Source organism: Myotis yumanensis, unplaced genomic scaffold (assembly GCF_028538775.1).
Source record: "Myotis yumanensis isolate MYYU_CA2020_CCGP unplaced genomic scaffold, mMyoYum1.0.hap1 SCAF_5, whole genome shotgun sequence".
Classification (NCBI taxonomy): domain Eukaryota; kingdom Metazoa; phylum Chordata; class Mammalia; order Chiroptera; family Vespertilionidae; genus Myotis; species Myotis yumanensis.
In genome coordinates, this window is record NW_027223756.1 from 63,276,920 (window position 1) to 63,298,959 (window position 22,040).

The window sequence follows — 22,040 nt, forward strand, 5'->3', positions numbered from 1 at the left end:
TCAGAGAGACCTGGGAGTTCCTAGAGAAAATAACTTGAAGCACGCCTGGCGAACTGGGTGAGGGACAGGAAAAGGGTGCTGGGCGGAGGGAGAGTGTGATGAAAGAAATTTCCTACAGGTAGGTTTCTCCAGGCAGTGGAGATAATTCAGCAGGAGCACAAGGTAAGTGGCAAAGGGCACTGTATTCAACTAAAGACCTGAGGGTTAGCGTAGAGGGGTTTGCAAATCAGTAGTGTCTACTTGACCCAAGTTGTTAGTACTAAGCCCATTAAGTCATCCAACGAGCTGTTACACAAATTGTGTTGTCCTGTTGGCGGCCCTCCCAGGGGTCATCTCTTATCTCCCTTCCTGGTGTGAGTCTGAGTCAGAATGACGGCACAGAGAATGGAAGGGTAGTCGGGAGCCCAGGAGCAGTCGGGAGCAGACATTACCTGGATTCTCTGGCCAGGGGCCAACGTGGAGAGGGACTCCACTGGCTTGAGCAACAGCCAAGTTAGAACTTAAAGAGCAAAAGCCTGTGTGTGAAGATACTCAAAGCCAATAATCATCAGAGAACTGCAAATTAAAATCACAATGAGATATCACCTCACACCTCTCAGAATGGCTATCATCAATAAATCAGCAAACCACAACTATTGGTGAGGATGTGGAGAAAAGGAAACCCTCGTGCACTGCTGGTGGGAATGTAGATTGGTGCAGCCACTCAAGGGAACAGTATGGAGATTCCTCAAAAAAATTGAAATGGAACTATCACATGACCCAGCCATTCCACTTTTGGGTATTTATCTGAAGAAATCTAAAACACTAATTAGAAAAGATATATGCACCCCTTTGTTCACTGCGGTATTATTTACAATAGCCAAGATATGGAAGCATCAATACGTCCATCAATAGGCAACTGGATAAAATAGAAGTGGTACACATATACAATGGAACATTACTCAGCCATAAAAAGGAATGAAATTTTACCATTTGCAACAGCACGGTTGGACCTAACAGATATTATACTAAGTGAAATAAATCAGAGAAAGACAAATACCATATGATTTCATTTATATGTGGAATCTAAAAAATAAATAAATAAACAAACAAAATAGAAACAGACTCATAGTTACAAAGAACGGTCTGAGGGTTGCCAGATGAGAGGGGACTTGGGGGACTGGATGTAAACGGTAAAGGGATTAAGAAGTATAAATTGGCAGTTCTAGAACAGTCATGAGGATTCAAGTACAGCATAGGGAACATAGTCAATGCTATTGTAATAACTATGTATGGGGCCAGGTGGGTACCAGACTTATCAGGGAGATCACTTCATAAGATATAAAAGTCTAACCACAATGCTGTACACCTGAAACGAATATAATATTGAATGCCAAATGTAATAGAAAAAATTAAAGTTAAAATGGAGGGATGAAGAGCAACAGTATATGGGATAGCAGTAAAGGAAGCATGTGGGACTTCCAGAGATTTGTGTCGGTGGAGAGAAAAGAGGAGAAATTTGGAAGTAGATTGATGTTCTGTGATTTCAAAGGTAGGAGGGGTATTAGGGTAGGAAAACAGAGGATTGAATGTTACTGTTGCACCACTTGCATTCACAGGCTGGGAAGTTGCGATAGCACAACAGAGAATAGCTTCTAGCTGTGACCACACGGGAGGATGTCACTCCTATTAAAAGTACCATTTTCCCTAGCTGTTTTGGCTCAGGCTCAGTGGATAGAGCGTTGGCCTGTGGACCAGGTCCCGGGTTCAATTCCAATCAAGGGCACATACCTTAGTTGCAGGCTCCTCCCCGGCCTGGGCCCTGGTCGGGGCTTGTGCAGGAGGCAACCAATCGATGTGTTTCTCTCACATCGATGTTTCTCTCTTTCCCTCTATCTTCCACTCTCCCTAAAAATCAATGAAAAAATATCCTCGGGTGAGAGGACTAACAACAACAGGAAAAGTACCATTTTGACAAATGTGTTTGTTGACAGTCAAACTTAGGTTTCAGCTGTAACAACTCAGAAATAATTAACCAGACTTGGGATTCTACCTTCTTGGCCAGGAGGGGACAATAAGAACAGCGGTGACACCAAACCCTGGAACCCACTGAGCTTATCAACAAGTAGGGGAGAGTAATTCTGTGCCGTAGCATCACTGTGCAGATAATGAGAAAACTTCCGGGAAAGTGTTCAGCACGGTGTCTGGCACATAGTAAGCCTGCAATTATATTTGTTCATTGCTCAGTGAAGACGATTTAATGGAACATTAAGCTGGTGTGCAAAGACCACATAAACATCAGAGCAAATTCCAAAGGCTTCTGATATCCTCAGCGCCGCATGAGAAAAAGAGAGGACAGATTCTTTTGTAAGCCAGAGTGGGGAGGAAAGCTGCCTGCCTTGGAGGGAAGAGGGTGGCTTTTTGTCTTGATTCTGCTTCCTGCTCTCCTGTACCTTTTGGTTAGCTCCTTACACAACCTCTCCCTGTATCAGATTGCTGGGAAAAACCCCCCAGGGGCTCAGTCTCAGTAACAATAACTATTTGCACATTTGGAAGATGTGACCATTATAGTTGCTAAAACACTTGCTTTAATTATTTATTGTTTCTTAATGTATGGTTTAGCAATTAGGAGATAGCAATGACAATGTTTTGTGGTTTTAATTGTTTAAAAACTGTGTTTTTATAGAAAAAGCAACTGTGGGAAGTTGGGTTGACTGGACGGGCAGGAAATACCACCACTATAATTGTGGTGCCAACTTACCTGAATTCCAGCTAAATGCGCAGGAGGAAGACTATAGACCCTTTTGTGAGCTGGCCTTGCAAATCCAAATATAAAAAGTAAGGTCATGGTGGTCACACTTTAAATTTGGATTCATTGTGTGTGTTTTCTAAGATAATATTGGGGCATGGCAAAGGGGAAGGAGAGGGGCGACAAGACTAATATTATAGAAAATATTTATTGAGCAGATACTATGTGTCATGTACGGTGAAAAGCATTTTATATACATTATCTCCTTGGCCCTATAGGTAGGCATAACACTTCTCATTTTACAGAAGAAACAACTTGTCGATGTTATACAATAAGAGTGGTTGAGATTTAAAGCCAAGTCTGTGACTCCATTCCATGTGCTTTCCATGATTGTTGCCTGAAAACAGAAATAAAGAGAAAGAATATAAAAATGTTTGGTGCTGCCCAGCAGGTGTGGCTCAATGGTTGAGCGTCGTCCTATGAACCAGGAGGTCATGGTTTGATTCCTGGTCAGGGTACATGCTGGGGTTTTGGGCTCAAACCCCAGTAGGGGGTGTGCAGGAGGCAGCCGATCAATGATTCTCTCTCATCACTGATGTTTCTATCGCTCTCTTCCTCTCCCTTCCTCTCTGAAATCAATAAAAATATATTTTAAAAATATTTTGTGCTGAAACTTATAAAAAAAGATTTACTAGTACCCGGGTGCCAAAGCTCCCCAGTCTGCAAAGTGTGCTTAGTAATAGGATATTTGAACGCTAGTGTGTAATTTTAGCAAATTCTGACCTATATTTGCCTAGAGATACATACCACTGCTGAATGAAAGTTTCCAGTTTGTATTGCTTTTACGTCATTGCAGTGTATAACTTAATGCTTGCCTAAGTGTTGGACCAGGATGTGTTTTGCAGGGCTGCTGCGTTGGCCTCCACCTTGTACTGTGGACGTGGTGACCAACTCTGAAGTCGCTGTTAAATCAGCGAAGGAAAACAATAGCCACATGCCATTTGTACCAAGCAGCAAACCCTGAGTTTCAGCAGAGGAGGCTGCTATTGTTTCATGAACAAAAGGCATTTTGTCTAACAGAAATGCATCTGGTGGCCGCAGCAGATCATCTTTAATCCCCTGTAACAAGTCCAGTAGCTGTCACAACATTTTAGGATAATTTGGGCTTAATTTTAACTGCCCTATTGGCCTGTCATGCAGCATACACAAATTCACACTCCGCTTTATTGATTGGCCTTGGTTTTCTTTCTTACTTTTGTTTTCTGGGACTAATTTTGTGGTACCACTACTTGCCAGTCACCCAAGCAGGAAAACTGAGATCATCTGACCCCTTGTAACCTCTGTTCAGCACATTTCCCAAATGTCTCTGCTCCATTCCTGTCACCTCTGCCTTGGTTCAGGTCCTCATTGTCACCTCCCTGAACCACTTCAACAGCTGCCTGCTGGGGCCCTGTCCCCAGGCTTTTCGCCTCAAGCTCCTTCTCCCCACAGTCAAGCATCTTCTATTTAAACCCAAGACTGACCAGTCTCTGCCTGTTTAAAACCCACCATGGGTCCTCACTGCCTACAGAATCAAGTCCAAGCCCCTGGAATGGCTTTGGGCCCCATCTCCCCCTCTGGGCCATGACCATGACTATGACCTCCTGCAGTGCTGAACTTGTATTTTTGCTATGCACAGTTCTGTTAGCTGTTTCTCCCCTCTGGGCTTTTTGCTCAAGCTGTCCCCTTTGTGCAAAATACCCTCCATGCCCACCCCATCCTCCAGCCCCTCTCCCATCCCTTGCTTACAGTTCAAATGGCACTTCCTCTGGGAAACCCTGCCTCACCACACTGTGAGCCCTCACCCTCTGCTCCTGCCAACTCAGGGCATCCTCCTTTCGTTCCCATGTCTCCAGGAACAAATCTGGTGTTTTTATATATTGATTTCAGAGAAGAAGGAAGAGGGAGAGGGAGATTGAAACATCAGTGATGAGACAGAATCATTGATTGGCTGCCTCCTACACAGCTTTCCCTGGGGATTGAGCCTGTAACCTTGGCATGTGCCCTGATTGAGAATTAAACCGTGACCTCCTGGTTCACAGGCGGATGCTCAACCACTGAACCATACCAGCCGGGCCTGTTTTTTTGTTTTTTTTTTTTAACTCTAACCATCAATGCCCTCACTACATTTTATTGTAATTCTCGGTTGATGCATCTGTTGTCCTTCTTTAGAAGGTTTAAAAGTAGAACAGAAAAAAGCCAATGGCTTGTAGTAAAATACACAAGAGATATGATCAGATATGATAGAAAATAATGCAAGTGGCCCTTAAACATATGAAAAGATGTTCAATCTTGCTGATAACAAGAAAAATGTGAATTACTATGTCACTGTTTCTTACCTGCCAAAGTGACATAAATGCAAAAGTTTGACAACATGCACTGGGTGAGGCTATGGGGAAGTAGTCATTCTCAGACCCTATTGGTTGGAATACACCATGGTACAACCAGCATAGAGAATTTGGCAACATCAAGCAATTGTATTTATGTTTTTCTTCTTTGGTCTGGCAATTGCCCAGCTAGCAATCTATCTCAAAGTTGTACTGTAAAATATATGAGAAGATGTGTGCAGAAAGCTATACTTTATAGCACTTTTTGTAATAGCAAAAGATTGGAAACAGCCCGTATGACCATTAATAAGAGGTCTGGTTGAATAGTTCTGATAAATCCATACAATAGAGTATTTTGAAGCTGTACAAAAAATGAGAAGTAGTGATCCCACTTCTTGGAATTTATCCTAAGAATACCGGAACACCAATCAGAAACAATATATGCAGCATTAGTTACAATAACCAAGATCTGGAAACAGCCCAAGTGCCCATCAGTAAATGGGTGGATAAAAAAGCGATGGTACATTTACACCATGGAATACTATGCAGGCATAAAAAAGGAACTCTTACCTTTTGCAATAGCATGGATCAACCTGGAGATTATTATGCTAAGTGAAATAAGCCAGTCAGAGAAAGACAAATACCATATGATCTCACTCAATATGTGGAATCTAATGAACAAAATAAACTGACAAAATAGAACCAGAGGCATGGATACATGGAACAGATGGACAGATCTCAGTGGGGATAGGAGTGGATGGGATGGAATGAAAGAAGAGATTAGCCAAAGAACATATATGTGTTACCCATAGACACAGTCTGGTGATGGCCAGAGGGAGGAGGGGCCAGAGGCGAGGAGGGACCAGAGGCTGGGTGGAGATGAGCAAAGGTGGGGGGGAGGATGGAGACATCTATAATAGTGTCAACAATTTTAAAAAATGAAAAATATCTTTATGTAATATCATAGAGTGATTGCCAAATGTGTTAAGTGGAAAAGCAAGTTGGAAAAAAACATGTGTTTAGTTTGCTACTGTTTTTCTGAGAAAGGGGAGGGTATGAATATAAATATATATTTATAGTTTTTACAAGTTTTCCTACAAGAAAAAGGAATGAACAAGATGGAGATGACAAGGATAAAAACTAGACTTCTCTAAATAAATATCCCTGGTTTTAAGAATTTTACTTTGGGACCATGTAAACATTTTACTTAATTATAAAATAATTGTTTAGCCAGGCTGGTGTGGTTCTGTGGTTGAGCGTCAATGTGGTTCTCAACCTTCCTAATACCACGACCCTTTAATACAGTTCCTCATGTTGTGGTGATCTCCAACCATAAAATTATTTTCATTACTACTTCATAACTGTAATTCTGCTACTGTTATGAATCGTAATGTAAATATCTGGTATGCAGGATGTATTTTCATTGTTCGCGACCCACAGGTTGAGAACCGCTGAATTAGAAGGTCACGGTTTGATCCCCAGTCAGGACACATGCCCAGGTTGTGTAGTGCAGGCTTGATCCCCAGTGTGGAGCGTGCAGGAGGCAGCCGATCAATGATTCTCTCTCATCATTGATGTTTCTATCTCTCTCCCCCTCTCCCTTTCTCTCTGAAATCAATAAAAACATATTTTAAAAATAAAATAATTGTTTAAATCTCTAAAAAATGAAACAAAACAAAAAAAATTAAACCTAAATATGTAGTGAGTTGGCAGAATAATTTCATAGGGAAGAACTAACTGATTTTTCTCCTCTATTTTACTTCCCTCCAGTCTTTTGCCACCGGAATTGCTGACCCTAAGCCCACAGTGGATTGTGAGATTTGTCACAGTCTCTAAGGCAAAGCGGAAGCCTGCATTTCCCATGATGGATTCATGGGAGGTCCCCTGCCAAAAACCACGATCTCCTCTGTTTTCTGCTTTTGTTACTAAAAAATTAATTTTCCTCATTCAGGTTCTTCCTTCCTTCCTCTTTTCAGCATCGTGCAAAGCTCAAATGACAACCCAGTGGGCAGGTTCCCATCTTCCACTAGGAGGTTTCAAACTTGGATGCCGTGGAACATGCCAGCTCCAAGGACACAAATAGGTCACTTTCAGAGAGAAGCTTTCACCTGACCATAGAGACCCCTTGACTATAGTCACCAGAACTAGGTCACCTAAGAAAGAATAGGCAAGCTTCGGAAACTGCAGAGGGCCCAGGTGGAAAGGCACGCAGGTCATGACCGAAGGACATGGCAGGAAGGTGTTTTCTACTGAGGACGATCAGTAGCCAGGACTCTGGTGAGAAGATGAGTGGCTGAAACAAGAAGCACTCCTGTCTGTGTCGCAAGACAGTTCTCTGGAAGTTGGGGGGCAAGATGCTTATTTGGGATCTACATCTGTGAACAGAAAGAGGCTGGAGTAGGACTGGGCAGAGGAAGAAGCTGACCTGCAATAAGGGCTCAGCCAGGCCTTGGCCCACCAGGAAAATAACTGTCCAAGTAGCAGCGGACATGACTGGCTGTTTGAGCCCCACCTCACTTAGTCCCCTGACACCGGCTGCCCGCTAATAGAGCTTGACCTCAGACAAAAGAGGCAGCTCCCTGCAGCTTAAGCAGACCCTGAACTTGCTGACAGCTGGAGGCCGTCCGCTGACAGCATTTCCCGCAGCTGAGATACAGCCCTTCCTTGAAGGGGGACCGCTGGTGCACCTCTCTGCCTACTGCACTAGCAAACGTCTCCATAGTTAACACAGTGTTTTATGTTCATGTCTCTCAACAAACAAAAGAGAGCCCCGTATATTTAATGCTGAATTTGAAATGACTATTAGAATTTATATTCCATGGATTATCAGGTGGTCAGCATTATATTTTTGGGCAGTCTGGAATTTGTTGTTCATTCATTCATTTCACAAACATTTTATTAAATATCTATTGCATAGCAGTCTCTGAAAATTGAGGTCTGGATAAAAATGCCTTTTCCATAAACTCCTGGGAATTAGATTCTAGTGGGAAGGCAGACAAAATAGACAAAACAAAGTGGTAAGAGTTAAAAAGATAGGTATACACAATATACCATAGAAATTAAAGGGGCGGGAAGGAGAAAATGCTTGGCTATGCCTGCAGGCATCTTCCTAGAAGAGGAGGTGTGGGCTCTGGCTCCGAGGACAAGAAGTATTTGCATACAAATGTTATAGGAAAAACCAATTGCATGTATAAAGGCTCAGAAGAATGAAAGAGCTTCCCATATTATGGGAACCATAAATAGATTGCTTATGAGCAAGGCACAGATTGTGTTTGAGGAAGTATTAAAACTTGGGATTGGAAAGAAATATATATATACACAATAGTTTGGTGAAGACCAAAGGAAGGGGAGGCGGGGGTGGGTGAAGGTAGGCAAAGGGGGGAAGTAGGGGGACATCTGCAATAATGTCAACATAAAAATTTTTTTTGTCTACTCCACGTTTTCCAAATGCAGATAACCAGGGTTTGAGGTTTTTGCTTGCTTTTTTTGCAAGGACACCCCTCTGCAGAACGTTCTTTGGGCAATGTTGATTGACCCTGCCAGGCCATCTGTGACAAGCCTGTTCTAGATCTAGTACCTGAGCACGTCCGTTCTGACTTGATATTGATAGATAAGGAAAATATATTATTGGATGCAATTCCTGGGAATGCTACCAGTGCATCTGTCCGTTCTTGGAGGTTGGAATACTGAACTCTGTTGGAAGGAACACCCTCTCTCTGTCATAAAGAGTCCTTAGCAACCAGTCTGTTGAGGCCACAGACAAGGAGAGTAAAGACCACAGAGTCTTGCCGGTGCAGATAAACTGGTCTGAGGAAGCTGAGGAACCAAACCCAGTGGCACAGTTCAGGCCTTGGCCATAATGTCTATTGCATATCGAGAGCCCATCTCTGCCACAGTGGGAAAACGCATGATTTTTACAGGTAAAGAGATTTTCTGTATGTTTTCACAAGGAGATCTAAACTTTATCCCTCACCCATATGATGCTCATATATGATACTCACATAATGGATACAAGAATTGGCTCTGATCAGGTAGTTCAATGGGTTAGAGTGTCATCGTTATGCCAAGGTTGTGAGTATGATTCCCTGTCAGGGCACATGTAAGAATCAACCAATAAATGCATAAATAAGTGGAACAACAAATTGATGTTTCTCTCTCTCCTCTCTCTCTCTCTCTCTTTCTCTCATCAACGAATAAATAAAAAAGAATGACATATAATTTTATATATATTTATTTTGTATGATATTGCTACTCTTATTGTGCATACTCAGCCTGGGCATCAACACTGTGCTTCCTTAAACAGATCTGTGACATCCCAGTTCTCACTATAGCTGAGCTTTCACAAATTCTATATCATAAAGTTTGTTTTGTGTAAGAGGAACTACTTTGATGCTAATAAAATGTATACCTTGATCAAATTTTAATTATTATTGATTTAAGCTTGAGGTACTTTTATAAACTTGACATATCTGCTTGACAAAACCTTGAGAAAGGTGTGCATTTGACCTAGTAAAATTGTTGGCTTGCGTTTTGTTCCTTTAACTTGTTGGAAACGATTTGGGTGGTGTATGTGTGTAGAATTAGAATAAGATGTAATTAAATGGAATCTAGTAGTTGTAATAAGTCTGTAAGAAAGAAACTAAAATTAATCTTATTTCCTTTATAAGTTTAAATAATGAGCATATTTTATGAGCATATCCCCTTGCTTCTATGTCAACTCCCACTCCAGTCATCAGAAATCTGGCCCCAGCTACTTGCCGTTGACTGACTTGTTTACATGCACATGTGTACAAGGATCAGAATTGTGAACCTGTACTCCATGACCAGCAAACAAACAAAACAAAAAAAACTTTATCAACTGGAATAATGTGCTTCCTTGCAGATCCCTTTGCTTAAAATATACAGGTTCTACTCATTTCCAAAGGTACTTAGGTCATCTCCTCTCCCCACCACCCCCTCTTCCCCCTTTCAGTGCGGCTGTGTAATACAGTTAGATTCTCTTGTCACAGACTGAATTTTTTCCTGGAATCTCCTAAATTATTTTTTAAACATTTATATACATCAGGTTTGTTCTTTGTACTGCAAAGTTTATGGGTTTGGACAAATCCATAGGTTTCATACCCATCATTCTAGAATCATACAGAATAGCGCTGCCACGCTAAACATCCCTGTGCTTCAACCTACTCATTTCCCCCTCTTCTCCTCCTAAACTCCTGGCAACCACTGATCTTTTCCTTTTTTTAAAAAAATTCTTTATTGTTTAAAGTATTATATATAGTATTACATATGTCTTCTCCCCCCCCCCTCCCCCCGCCCCAACTCTCCCTGGCCATCCCCTCCTCCCCCGCACCGATAAACCCTCCCCCTCCCTCCACTGTGTCTGTGTCCATTGGCTATGCTTATATGCATGCATAGAAGTCCTTTGGTTGGTCTTTTACCACCCTCCTCCCCTGCCTTCCCTCTGAAGTGTAATGGTCTGTTCAATGCTTCTCTGTCTCTGCATCTATTTTTGTTCATTAGTTTATGTTGTTCATTATATTCCACAAATGAGTGATATTTATCTTTCTCTGACTGGCTTATTTTGCTTAGCATAATGCTCTCCAGGTCCATCCATGCTGTTGTGAATGGTAAAAGTTCCTTCTTTTTTACAGCAGCGTAGTATTCCATTGTGTAGATGTGCCACCGTTTTTTAATCCACTCATCTGCTGATGGGCACTTAGGCTGTTTCCAAATCTTAGCTATGGTAAATTGCATTGCTATGAACATAGGGGTGCATATGTCCTTTCTGATTGGTGTTCTGATTTCCTGAGATATATTCCTAGGAGTGGGATTACTGTGTCAAATGGAATTCCATTTTTAATTTTCTGAGTAAATGCCATACCGTCTTCCACAGTGGCTGCACCAGTCTGCATTCCTACCAGCAGTGCACGAGGGTTCCTTTTTTCTCCACATCCTCACCAGCACTTGTCGTTTGTTGATTTGTTGATGATGGCCATTCTGACAGGTGTGAGATGGTATCTCATTATTGTTTTGATTTGCAGCTCTCAGATGATTAGTGACTTTGAGCAAGTTTTCATATGTCTCTTGGCCTTCTGTATGTCCTCTTTTGAAAAGTGTCTATTTAAGTCCTTACCACTGATCTTTTCACTGTCTCTGTAGTTTTGCCTGAATGTCATGGAGCTGGAATCTTACACTATGTAGCCTTTTCGGATTGGCTTCTTTCACTTGCCAACATGTATCTAATGTTCCTGCATGTCTTTTTGTGGCTTAATAGTTCATTTCTTTTTATCACTGAATAATGTTTCATTGTCTGGATGTACCACAATTTGTTTCTCTACTCACCTATGAAAGGAAGTTTGGATTGCTTGCAGCTTTTAGCTATTCTGAAAAAGAGTTCTATAAACAATTGTGTGCTGACTTTGTGTGGCTATGTTTTCAAAATCAATCTGGTAAATACCTAGGAATGTGACTCTGATCCAAATCCAAGAGATTTATGGAATAATTGATAGGGGATGTTCAATTTAAAAGGCACCATAAGAGATCATCTAATTTAACCCATCATTTTTCAGTTGGGAATGCTGAGGTCCAGAGAGCTAAGTGACTTGCTCAAGATCACACAGCCTTGATCAGAAGGCTGTAAACCTCTGCCTGCCCCCTTTTTATATGATGTATTTATGTGTATTACATCCGGATATCTGACTGAATAAAAATAGGAATGTATTTAGTCAGCCATCCTATATCTACTAGAAAATCTGCTCATGTAAACCAGGAATATGGCAGAATTCTACTGTATAAAGGAATGATCACAATTTCTGTTAGAAATGTATTAGAATTGGAAATACTCTCTAGGACATGGCGGAAAGCAATATGATGAATGAAACTATAAGTGGTAGGAGAAATACTACATAAATGTGTATGTAATTTTGAAAAGCATTGCTCCATTAGCCTGGGTTTCAGACCCATTTATTCATCTCATTTTTTGCCCCGTGAAACTGCCACACTAATAGTTATGTCTCGAATTCAATTATTTTAAAAATAGAAAATGACTTCACACTGAACTGCCAGTGGTTTCCTTTCTGAAGAAAGAAAAAAATATTCCTGACTGCAAATTCAGCGTCAGTCTCAACACTATAATTCACGAAGCAAATAGTTTAGATTTTTAAAAACGAAATTATGACAAAAGCTTACACATTTTAATGGCACTGAAACATTTGGGTGGCTAATCTGCATTTTATTCTATAATCATAGAATGTGATTTGCCTGAGGGACAGCAGTTCCAAACCAATCCTTCCCTAAACTGCTGGTCATCTAAGTCATCGCTAATGCGATTTGCAAGAAAAAATCATTAGTTGCTGCTACCACTTTGAAAACATCTAAACCAAGAGAACTTCTAAGGACAAGCTTTGTCTCATACTCTAGTTTGTGTGTGTGTGTGTGTGTGTTTGTTTAGAATAATAATGCCTGTATTACATAAACTAAGATGGGAAGAAAGACTTATTTGCCTTTCTGGATTTTGATTTAACTTTCCAAAGTTGATACCCTATAGATTACATTAATATAGCCTCTTTAAATCAGAAAGAAATACTCAGGATTAAGCAAAAAAAAAAAAAAATGTTGTTGAAACTGTGCTTGAAAAAATTCTTTTGTCAAAGATTAGTTAATTATATAGTGTGCAACCTTATAGGAAAGGGAAGTAAGCATGAAGATCCTATTTCAGGAAACCAAGGTGGTAAACTTAGACACAATCTTGGCTTTTCCTCTTACCCTTTCTGACCTCAGTTTTTGCATCTGTAACTTGTGAATAGTAGTACCTATTCCATAAGGTTTGCTATGATGATTTAATGAAACGAAGGTGCCTGCATAGACCACAAATTTAACAACATTTTTAAAACTTTTCTTAAGTAGTTGTACTAATTTTTACCTTGAGAAGCTCATTATCTAGAGGAGGGAGGTGCTGGGAGAGAACACAAAAATCACCCTTAAAATTCTATTTTTTCATAATAAACCAACCAAGTACAGTTTATTCCCAAAGTCTGAAGATTTAAGCAAGCTTTTAAAGGGTACAGATCATCTAAGATGATCTAAATGAGTGGCTTTGAAACTGTAATGTGTATATTAATCACCTGGGGAGTCCTGTTAAAATGCAGATGCTGGTTCCGTTGGTCTCGACTTGGGAGCCTGGGAATCTACAATTCTACCAAATTCCCAGGTGATGCTATTTTGTGGTCCAGGGACCACACATTGAGTAATGAGGATCTAAACTTGTCTGGCTCCACTATTTACTACTGTGACCTTGGACAAGATATTTTCCTCCCTGTGTCTCAGCTATAACATCTGTACAACAGCAATAATACCCTTTCCATAGGGTTTCTGGGAATTTCAAGTGAGTCAATGTACACAGAATACTTAGAACAGTACCTGGCATGTGGTGAGTGCCATGTATGTGTTAACTATTATCATCTCATGCAGATCACTAGCAATATAAGTAAACTGCGGGCTAGTGAAGTCATTGGCCCAGAAGCATTGGTGTTTCCAATCATTAGAGCCCACACAAATATATATATTTGTTTTACCTGTTAACTATTGGCCTTTTGGATTTTCCTATAAATCTGACCTAAATAATGCTAAAGAAAACAAGCTCCATGAAAAAGCTATTATGGTAGAATGGCAGATTTTGGAATATTACTTATAAACCTCATTAATGCCTGTAATCTCAGTTGATGGAAGCAACATGTCATTCTATGGTCAGGAAGAATAGAAAGAGCTGTGTTGGGTGCCCCAGTGGGAAGTCTTTCATTATAGACATTACACTTGTCTCCTTATTTTGTGTTTGTTTCCTTCTTCTGTCCCCCCCGCCCCCTCCTGCAAAAGGAGAGGAAGCACGTGTTGAACTCCAGCAAGGAAGCACTTTACCTTGGATACCTGCTGGGCATGATCCTCGTCAGTTTCACTCACGGCAAGTGACAAAAAATGAAGTGCCGCACTGTCTTGCTAACCCCAATTGCCAGCACTTACCTCAGAAAAGGGCAAACCTCTCACAGAGCTTAATAAAAGGTCCCTTTGGCCATAAGTATCATCTTTAAGAGAATACGCTCCAGGAACAGTCTGAGGCAGATAGAAAGTTATCCATACCTCTAAGTATAACGTCACGGAAAGGCACCGCAACTCGAATATCTGCTCAAATCATTTATGTGGGGCAGCAGTTTCTAAAAGAAAGGAAATAATTTCTGGAAACTACAGAATTGCAGGAGAGGTGGGCATGTAAAGGGAAGAAATAGGTGCACTGCTTGCCCCTGCTCTGTAGCCAGGCTCTGATGTCACATGGAGACCTACCGCCTCATCTCCAAGCAGAGTCTGAGGAGGACAGAGTTTCTCTGACAAGGACCTAGAACCACCTGAAGAAATCTGGCAGAGCCGAGGGGAATTTGGTTTATTCTTAAACCTCATTCTCATTAGCCAAGGGACCTGCCTTGGGGAGGGAGGTGGGAGCACCAGAGGCCAGAGCCATGAACCCTAAGCAGCTGGAATAAATAGACGCAGCAGCTCCCAAGTTCAGTAAACAAGGATGGAAACTCACCAGTGCATAATTGGGGGAGGGAGGTGGCTACCGAGGAAAGAAGATCCACGGTGAGCCATGAGATGTGAGCCACATCCAGTTTGGGGTTCTTTGTCACATTCTACTACCAATAAAACAAAGATCTCCCTGGAGGGCTCTCTTAGATAACCACAATCCCAAATCCAGGGCACTGATTCTCAAAATTTAATATGCTGAAGAACCACTTATGGAGACTTTAAAAAATATATGTACTTTTATTGGTTTCAGAGAGGAAGGGAAAGGGAGAGAGAGACACACATCAATGATGAGAATTGATTGGCTGCCTCCTGCACGACCCTTACTGGGGATTGAGCCTGCAACCCAGGCATATGCCCTTGCAGGAATCGAACCCGGGACCCTTTCAGTTTGCAGGCCAATGCTCTATCCACTGAGCCAAACTGGCTAGGGATGGAGACTTTTTTGAATCCAGAATTCCCCAAATTCGGAGTTTCTGGGGCCCTAGCACCTGCATGTTAAACAAGCACACCAAGAGAAAGTGATACAGGATGCCACGTGACACAGCAGGGGAACACAGTAGGCCCCAGGGCAATAGGAACTGTGCCCATTCTACTCCTGGAAGCTCACACGCCCTCCAATTCTATTACTCTGTGAGATCTAACTTGCCTCCAGTTAGAAGATCAGAAGTCTCAGCTCACAGCCACTGAATTTTAAAAGTAATTTAGAAGCCCACAATTTTAAAAAGAAGAACAGAAACATTTGTATACTTCAAATTAATGTGCATTATATCATTCTGTAAGTGATTATATAAAAATGAAATAAAAATTTCAGCCCAATGAATTATGTCACTGATGACAGGATAATTAGGAATCTAAGTAGTCGAAATGTATGCAAACAAAGCTATCTGAAGTTTAGGAAGATTAGTGAATAAATGTTGACAGCATTCGCGTCTGACAAATTCTTTGTTCATAGCAAGGAAATAATACCTCCTACATCTCTTTCTATTAGAGGTTCTTCAGACTCGTTCAAACTCCAATTTACAAGCTAAGTAGCTATTACCACCCTCTTTTCACAAAACAGAAGCAGAACAAAGTAGACATGCTAGTCATGTGGGCTAAATAAAGAAATTTTTTTAAAAAACAAACCTACGATTGTACAATCCTAGGAACTGACGTGGCAAATCTCATTCATGTCCTTTCCTGAGGCTTGTGGGGCCACTTAGAACACAGGATCCACCTTAGAGCCACACTCACTTCCCCATCACCGCCCTTCACACGGTATGCATGTGCCTATGCACGCACATACCCACCCTTTGACATGTGGAAATGCCCTGAGGAATGTCGACGCCTCTTGTCTGCAGGGATACAAAAAAAAAAAAAGATTGCTTATCATTGACCTGGGACATATAATTACTCAGAAGATAAATATTGAGATGAGAGTTTGCAGTAAATCCCCAATACTGTGATAACTCCACCTTTGCTTCCCAGGGAGGGGCGTGCTGCAGAAACACTGTCTAGCTATGGATTATTGTGTGTGAGGACTACACACTAGGAAGTTATTTACATTAGTCTACATACAGGTCAAGAACCCCATTAATCATTGTTAAGTAAACAACTCCCTGCTGCTCCGCCCCCAGGGCACTCTGAGCCCTGACAGCGGCCAGGAGAAGCTGTCATTCACTACTAGCTGCAAGCCTCTGCACTCATGGTTTGGGGTTTGAGGCCCATGGGCGTCCTGGCCCACAGCATTTTCATCTGGCTGCAGTCACAATGTTAATGGCTCTGGAGGACGACTTTGGAAGAGTGATAGCCTTTTGCAACATCCAGCCTTTAGGCCAGACTGTCTCAAACATTATCTCCAAATTTGGATGAGCGTTTGTCCAGCCATTTTTGTGTGATGATGTAACAAACTCAGACAGAAACTACATGTGAATGTTCACCTCACCGCTGTGCTTCACCTGACATGATGACAGAGTGCTTAGCTTAAAATGTTTTGACTTTGAAACATGCATGTGGGGGCTGAGAGTGTGCCCAAAGGCAAATTATGTCTTGAACAGAAAGGGCCATCTCTTAAAGCAGAGAGTTCACCGAAGGTGGGAGAGGGTAGTGCCACAGATAAATGGAAAGGGAAAAACACCACACCCCTGCCAGGCCCGGGGCAGAGGGTTCAAGGTCAGGGCTACTTCAGTTGGCCGGCACTCACTCTCACATATCTCAACTAGACACAATGGAGTAGATGACATTTTGAGCAAGTGACTCCTACCAATGGCAGTTTCAACAATGTCTACCATGATGGCCATTCCTGTAGTCTATTCATCAAAAGCGATCACAAGTATTTAGATCTCCTATCTCCTCCCTTCACCAAAGGACTGATATAGACCTTTAACGCCTGTACCCACTCTGCAATCTCTCCCTATTCTCTTCTCTTCCACAGTTACCAAAATAGCTGTGTATAGATCATCACAAACCTAGTGGATCTTTGTTTACATTTTTAAAAAACTGACACCAAAGGAGACATTTAGGGAATCTTGATCAGAGCTTTGAAATTCAGCCCCAGTACAGAGCTGGTTTCCTGTGCCCACTCCCACCCCCACCTGGCAAATCCAGCAGGCCAGATGGCTAGTGTTGCCTCCTTGGACATTTACTTTGTTCTCTTCTCTGGCTTTAGCGTCTCCTGCTGTCCCACTGGAGAATTTGTGTTGTAGTCACACCCACATTATTAGGAAGACCAACTGTCCCAGTTTACCCAGTTCAAGGAGCTTACTGGACACTGAGTTTTCAGTGCAAAGACTGGGATGAGTTGGTCACCCTAACTCTGACCCTTAGTTGCTGCCCTTGCCAGGCCAGCCTTCCCAGGTCAAGGTGCAGATAGAATTCATCTGAGTTCTGCACAAAGCAGGATGGGAAGTCATGATGTCAGGACACCAGCCAAGAGTTGCCTCATATATAAGTCATTATTAACTTCCTCCCTTGCACTCTATCAGAGAAAGAGGAAAAGGTCCAGGCTATTCCGCAGAAATGCTAGGTAGATGTCTACCTCTACTCTGAGGCAATCTTGCCCAGTTACATATAGGTTGTAATCACTGGTCTCTTTACCTCTGACCTGGAACTGCTGTTCCCCTTGACTAAAGACCAGTTGCATCAGCACATCTACTGTAAACCCAAGAAGACCACCCTGAATCTATCTCAACATCTTTCCAGCAACAATATGGCCTCAAATTTTTCAGAGAGAGCAAGACCAGCATTCTGGGCCATTATACTTGCTTGGGGTAAAAAATAAAATCTCTCCCTTTTTATGTTTTGAACTTTATTTTTTCCCCCCTGTTTAATGATAGCAGTTCATGTATTCGTCTAGCTCCCATCATTAGTTGATATGTATTACCTAATATTAGAGTCAAATAAATCATGTCAAGTGCAAAGAAGAGGACCACCATAACATGTTAGCTAGATTGAACTCGTGGCCACAACCTAAATGTGGTGGGTTTGTGCTGTCAATTTACCTAAGCTAGAACTGCGTTTCCCAGAATGCCTTGCTCTGCATAGTTTTGGGGTAGGCTGGGCCGAAAAAAACATTTGTGTGCGATGTGGAAGGCATATGTGAAGTGATGGACACATTTTTGCCATGCTCAGAAGGTGGGTGTGGGCCACCAGGGGATGTTGCAGTCCATGCTCACTGTTGCTGATAAGTTGGCTCACCTCATTGGTATGGGGCAGCTCCTTCAGAGCATTCCATGCTTCCTTCTTCAGCTTCATTGATTTTTTTTTAAAATATATTTTTATTGATTTCAGAGAGGAAGGGAGAGGGAGAGAGAAAGAGAAACATCAATGATGAGAGAAAATCATTGATCGTCTCCCTCCCACACTGGGGATAGGAGACTGTAACCTGGGCATGTGCTTGACTGGGAATTGAACCATGACCTCTTGGTTTATAGGTTGATGCTCAACCACTGAGCCACACTGGTTGGGCAGCTTCATTGATTTCTGGGCCAGGTATTTAGCACTGTGACAAAAAGGCCCATTTTTCACTTACATCAACCAATTTGGAGGCTTAGAAGCATAAGAGACCTATTTGGGTCCAGTTAATCCCTGTAGGTTGCAATTTATCTTACAAACCCACATTGCCTTGACCCAATGCTTTGATGTGTTGCTTGTTAACCAGCATCTGAATCACTTTGCTGACCTGGTGGGGGTCGCCGCTCAGTGCTGGGTATACCACGGCCAGAGTTGTTCTTGTGAAGCTGGGTATTTTGGTGCTCCAGCTGGGGGTGCGGAGCAGGACTTCTGGGACTCACCTTCTTCCTGGTTCCAGCTTCAAAGGCTAGGCAGACGGCACCAAGGGCCACCTAATGTGGAGTACACGAAAAACGTTTGTGGAGGAAAAGCATGAATGAGCTGAAGGGTTGACAATTCCTTGAGAAGTTTGCAGTCTAAGGCCTTTTCCTCCACCGTACTATCTAGGCTCCGATTTATATGCTTCATCAATAATTCTGCTATCAAGAGAGTCATCTGGATACCTGTTTATCTCTAAACAGGGTCAATAATTGTTCACTATTTTTGTTCATTTCTTTCCCTGGAGTAGATGAGTGTGCTGTTGGAAAGAAGAGGGAGTGCTCCATAAGATCTTCCTCTCTCATCCAACACTGCTTTCCTCATGTTTTATATGGTTTGTTCACTAACAGAGTGCTGCCGAGAGCAATATACAGAAACAGATTTTAGACAAGAAGCTTCTGTCCACCTGCTTCCTCCAACCTGTATTCTAAGCACCCAGGCGCTCCTCTCTCCACCCTCCTACAGAGCTTTCCAGGGCGCTGCTTGCTTGTGTTCCTGATCTTTTAAGACAGAGATTTGCTTTTTAGTAGAAATAGAAAAGTAAAGATATTGCAGATGCATTGTGGGAAGCAATGGGTGGGAGTCATACGGTTCAAAGGGAATGCATTTAACCCCCTCCATCTTCCAGGGGCCCAGCTGCTGCTCATGGGTCTCTCTGTGGGAGGCAGTCTGCTGTAAGAAATATAAGAAATGGAGAGCACAGTAGGACTCCCCACTTTAGCCTTTTTAAGTGACAAACAAGTGTGAAGGAAGGAGGCTGCAACCACAAGGGGTTACCGAAGAAAACCTAGAGAAATAACTCAGAAAAGATGGCAATCTACAAAGTCCTCCCCAAGAGAGAAGGGAAAAGAAAAGAATAACAGAATTCATCCTCTCCCTTTTTTTATTAACTAGAAATTAGAAACTAGAAAAAGATCTGTAGTTGTTAAGTCGTTGCATTTCTCCCCACTGATAATTAGCACCAGATGGAGCAAAATAATGTCATTTTATAATTTGTGGACACTGCAATAGTAAGTAGGTTAAAGAGAGTTCAGCTAATGGGTCCACGTGTATCACTTTCATTTCTTCGTCTGCTGCCAGCAATAGCCAGCGTTTGAAGAGGGTGGGCAACTGTGAGATGTTTCATATGAAACTACACATGTCACCGTGGTCTGACGAATGGACACTGGCAGTGATATTGGAAATCTGCTTAACATTCCATGTCTCTTACACGGACAGCAGGAAAATGGAACCGAGTCCCATCCCCATATTTCACATGCATTTGATTGTAGGCTTATACTTTTTAAATTACAAATTCTAATTTTTCAGACCTGTGTGCTGACTTCATTGATCTCTCCAAGTCCTGCACAAGGCCCACATTTTCCATGACTAATTCTCATCGATCATGCCTTTCGTTGAATTTCTTTTTTAATAAAAGGCAGCCTTGCCCAGCTCTGGGCTAGCTGTTCAGTGTGCAGGCCAGTTTTCTTAGCTAGATTATAAGTTCTCTGAGGGCCGGATCGAGCCTGATCATTTTTGCCTCACCAGCCTAACACTGAGCATGTAGTAAGCACTTAGGTAACTTTTAAATAGCTATCATCATTAGTCAGTTTAATTTCACAAGATTTTAGGTTTTAATATATGTTATTCATATTTATGCATAAATTACACTGCAAAGAAATACATAGAATTGAATTTTTTTTGTTCCAACTATCTCCTTTCTAACAGACTATTTCTCTTCTGTTGAGCTAGCAAATCTTGACACCTTTGTATTACAATATTTGCAAAGGCATAAAGACAAATGCCCGGAAGTTGTACTATTGTTCCTGGCTTGTGATTTAAAAAAAAAAAAGACTAAGCAATAACTAAATTTCAATTCTAAATGCTTTGCTACACTTGTAAAGAAAAGTGTTTCTAAGTGAAAAATTATTAGCTGTATTTAAAAAACTGAATCAGCCTGGCCAACATGACACATGCCTGGGTTGCGGCTTGATCACCAGTGTGGGGCGTGCAGGAGGCAGCTGATCAATGATTCTCTCTCATCCTTGATGTTTCTCTCTCTCCCTCTCCCTTCTTCTATGAAATCAATAAAAATATATTTTTTAAAAACACAAACTGAATCATTCCTGCAGAAGTATAATACTACTTCTAAGTGTGTTGCTGAGAGGTCTGCACCTGATTGGTTCACATGAGACAGTGGATTTCTCCCTTCCTCCAATAAGGGAGCTCTTTCTATCTCATGCATATCACACATGTATTCATTTATTCCACAAACATTTATTGTGTGTCAGGCCCCAGGCTTTCCCTGCATTTGCATATTGGTCAAGGAAGGGAAAGAGACCAAAGGCAAAACAACTCTGGGACTTGCCAATTCTGCTCCTTTAGAGTCAATTAACATCTAATAATATGGTTCAATTATTTACATTTCTTGTAGGGCTTGGGAGTCCCCAAACTGATTTTCCCATAATTCAGTAAACATGATTTTATTACCATCACTGTGATGACAGCACTTGAGAAAAATTAAATTGCAATTCATATTGAAAATTTAGGAGATTCTACAAAATGGTAGATGTAGAAGATGAAATACCCATCTCATACATTGGAAAAGACAATGTACCAGTAGAAAGAAAGCATAAAACAAAGTACTAGACTGCTGGTTGATAGACCGATGGTACCTCATGCGTTTAAATGTATTTCAAGAGGAATAGATCCACCAAGAGAGAGTGCCATTTGGGGTTACCGACTAAAGCAGGAATGATTTAATCTAAGAGAGTTTTCCTAACATGGTAAATATTAAAACACTAGAGGCCTGGTGCACGACATTCGTGCACTCTGGGTGTGTGGGTGGGGTCCTTCAGCCCAGCCTGCACCCTTTCACAGTCCGGGAGCCCTTGGGGGATGTCCGACTAACGGCTTAGGCCCACTCCCCACTCCCCACTTGGAGCAGGTCTAAGCTGTTAGTCAGACATCCTTAGTGCTGCCACCACTGCTGTGCTCGCCAGCTGTGAGCCCAGCTTCTAGCTGAGTGGTGCTCCCCGTATGGGAACACAATGACCACCAGGGGGCAGCTCCTGCATTGAGCGTCT

At 41.9% G+C, this 22,040-nt stretch overlaps 1 protein-coding gene across 1 annotated transcript in view; it reads left to right on the forward strand.

Annotated features, from left to right (window-relative positions):
- The first annotated feature begins 8,953 nt into the window (after positions 1–8,953).
- The window catches only part of SPMIP2 (sperm microtubule inner protein 2), a 69,005-nt gene continuing 55,918 nt past the window's right edge, over positions 8,954–22,040 (forward strand). The window contains exon 1 of the mRNA XM_070417250.1: positions 8,954–9,014. Coding sequence (XP_070273351.1) covers positions 8,954–9,014 — 61 coding nt within the window. The remainder of the gene's footprint in view (positions 9,015–22,040) is intronic.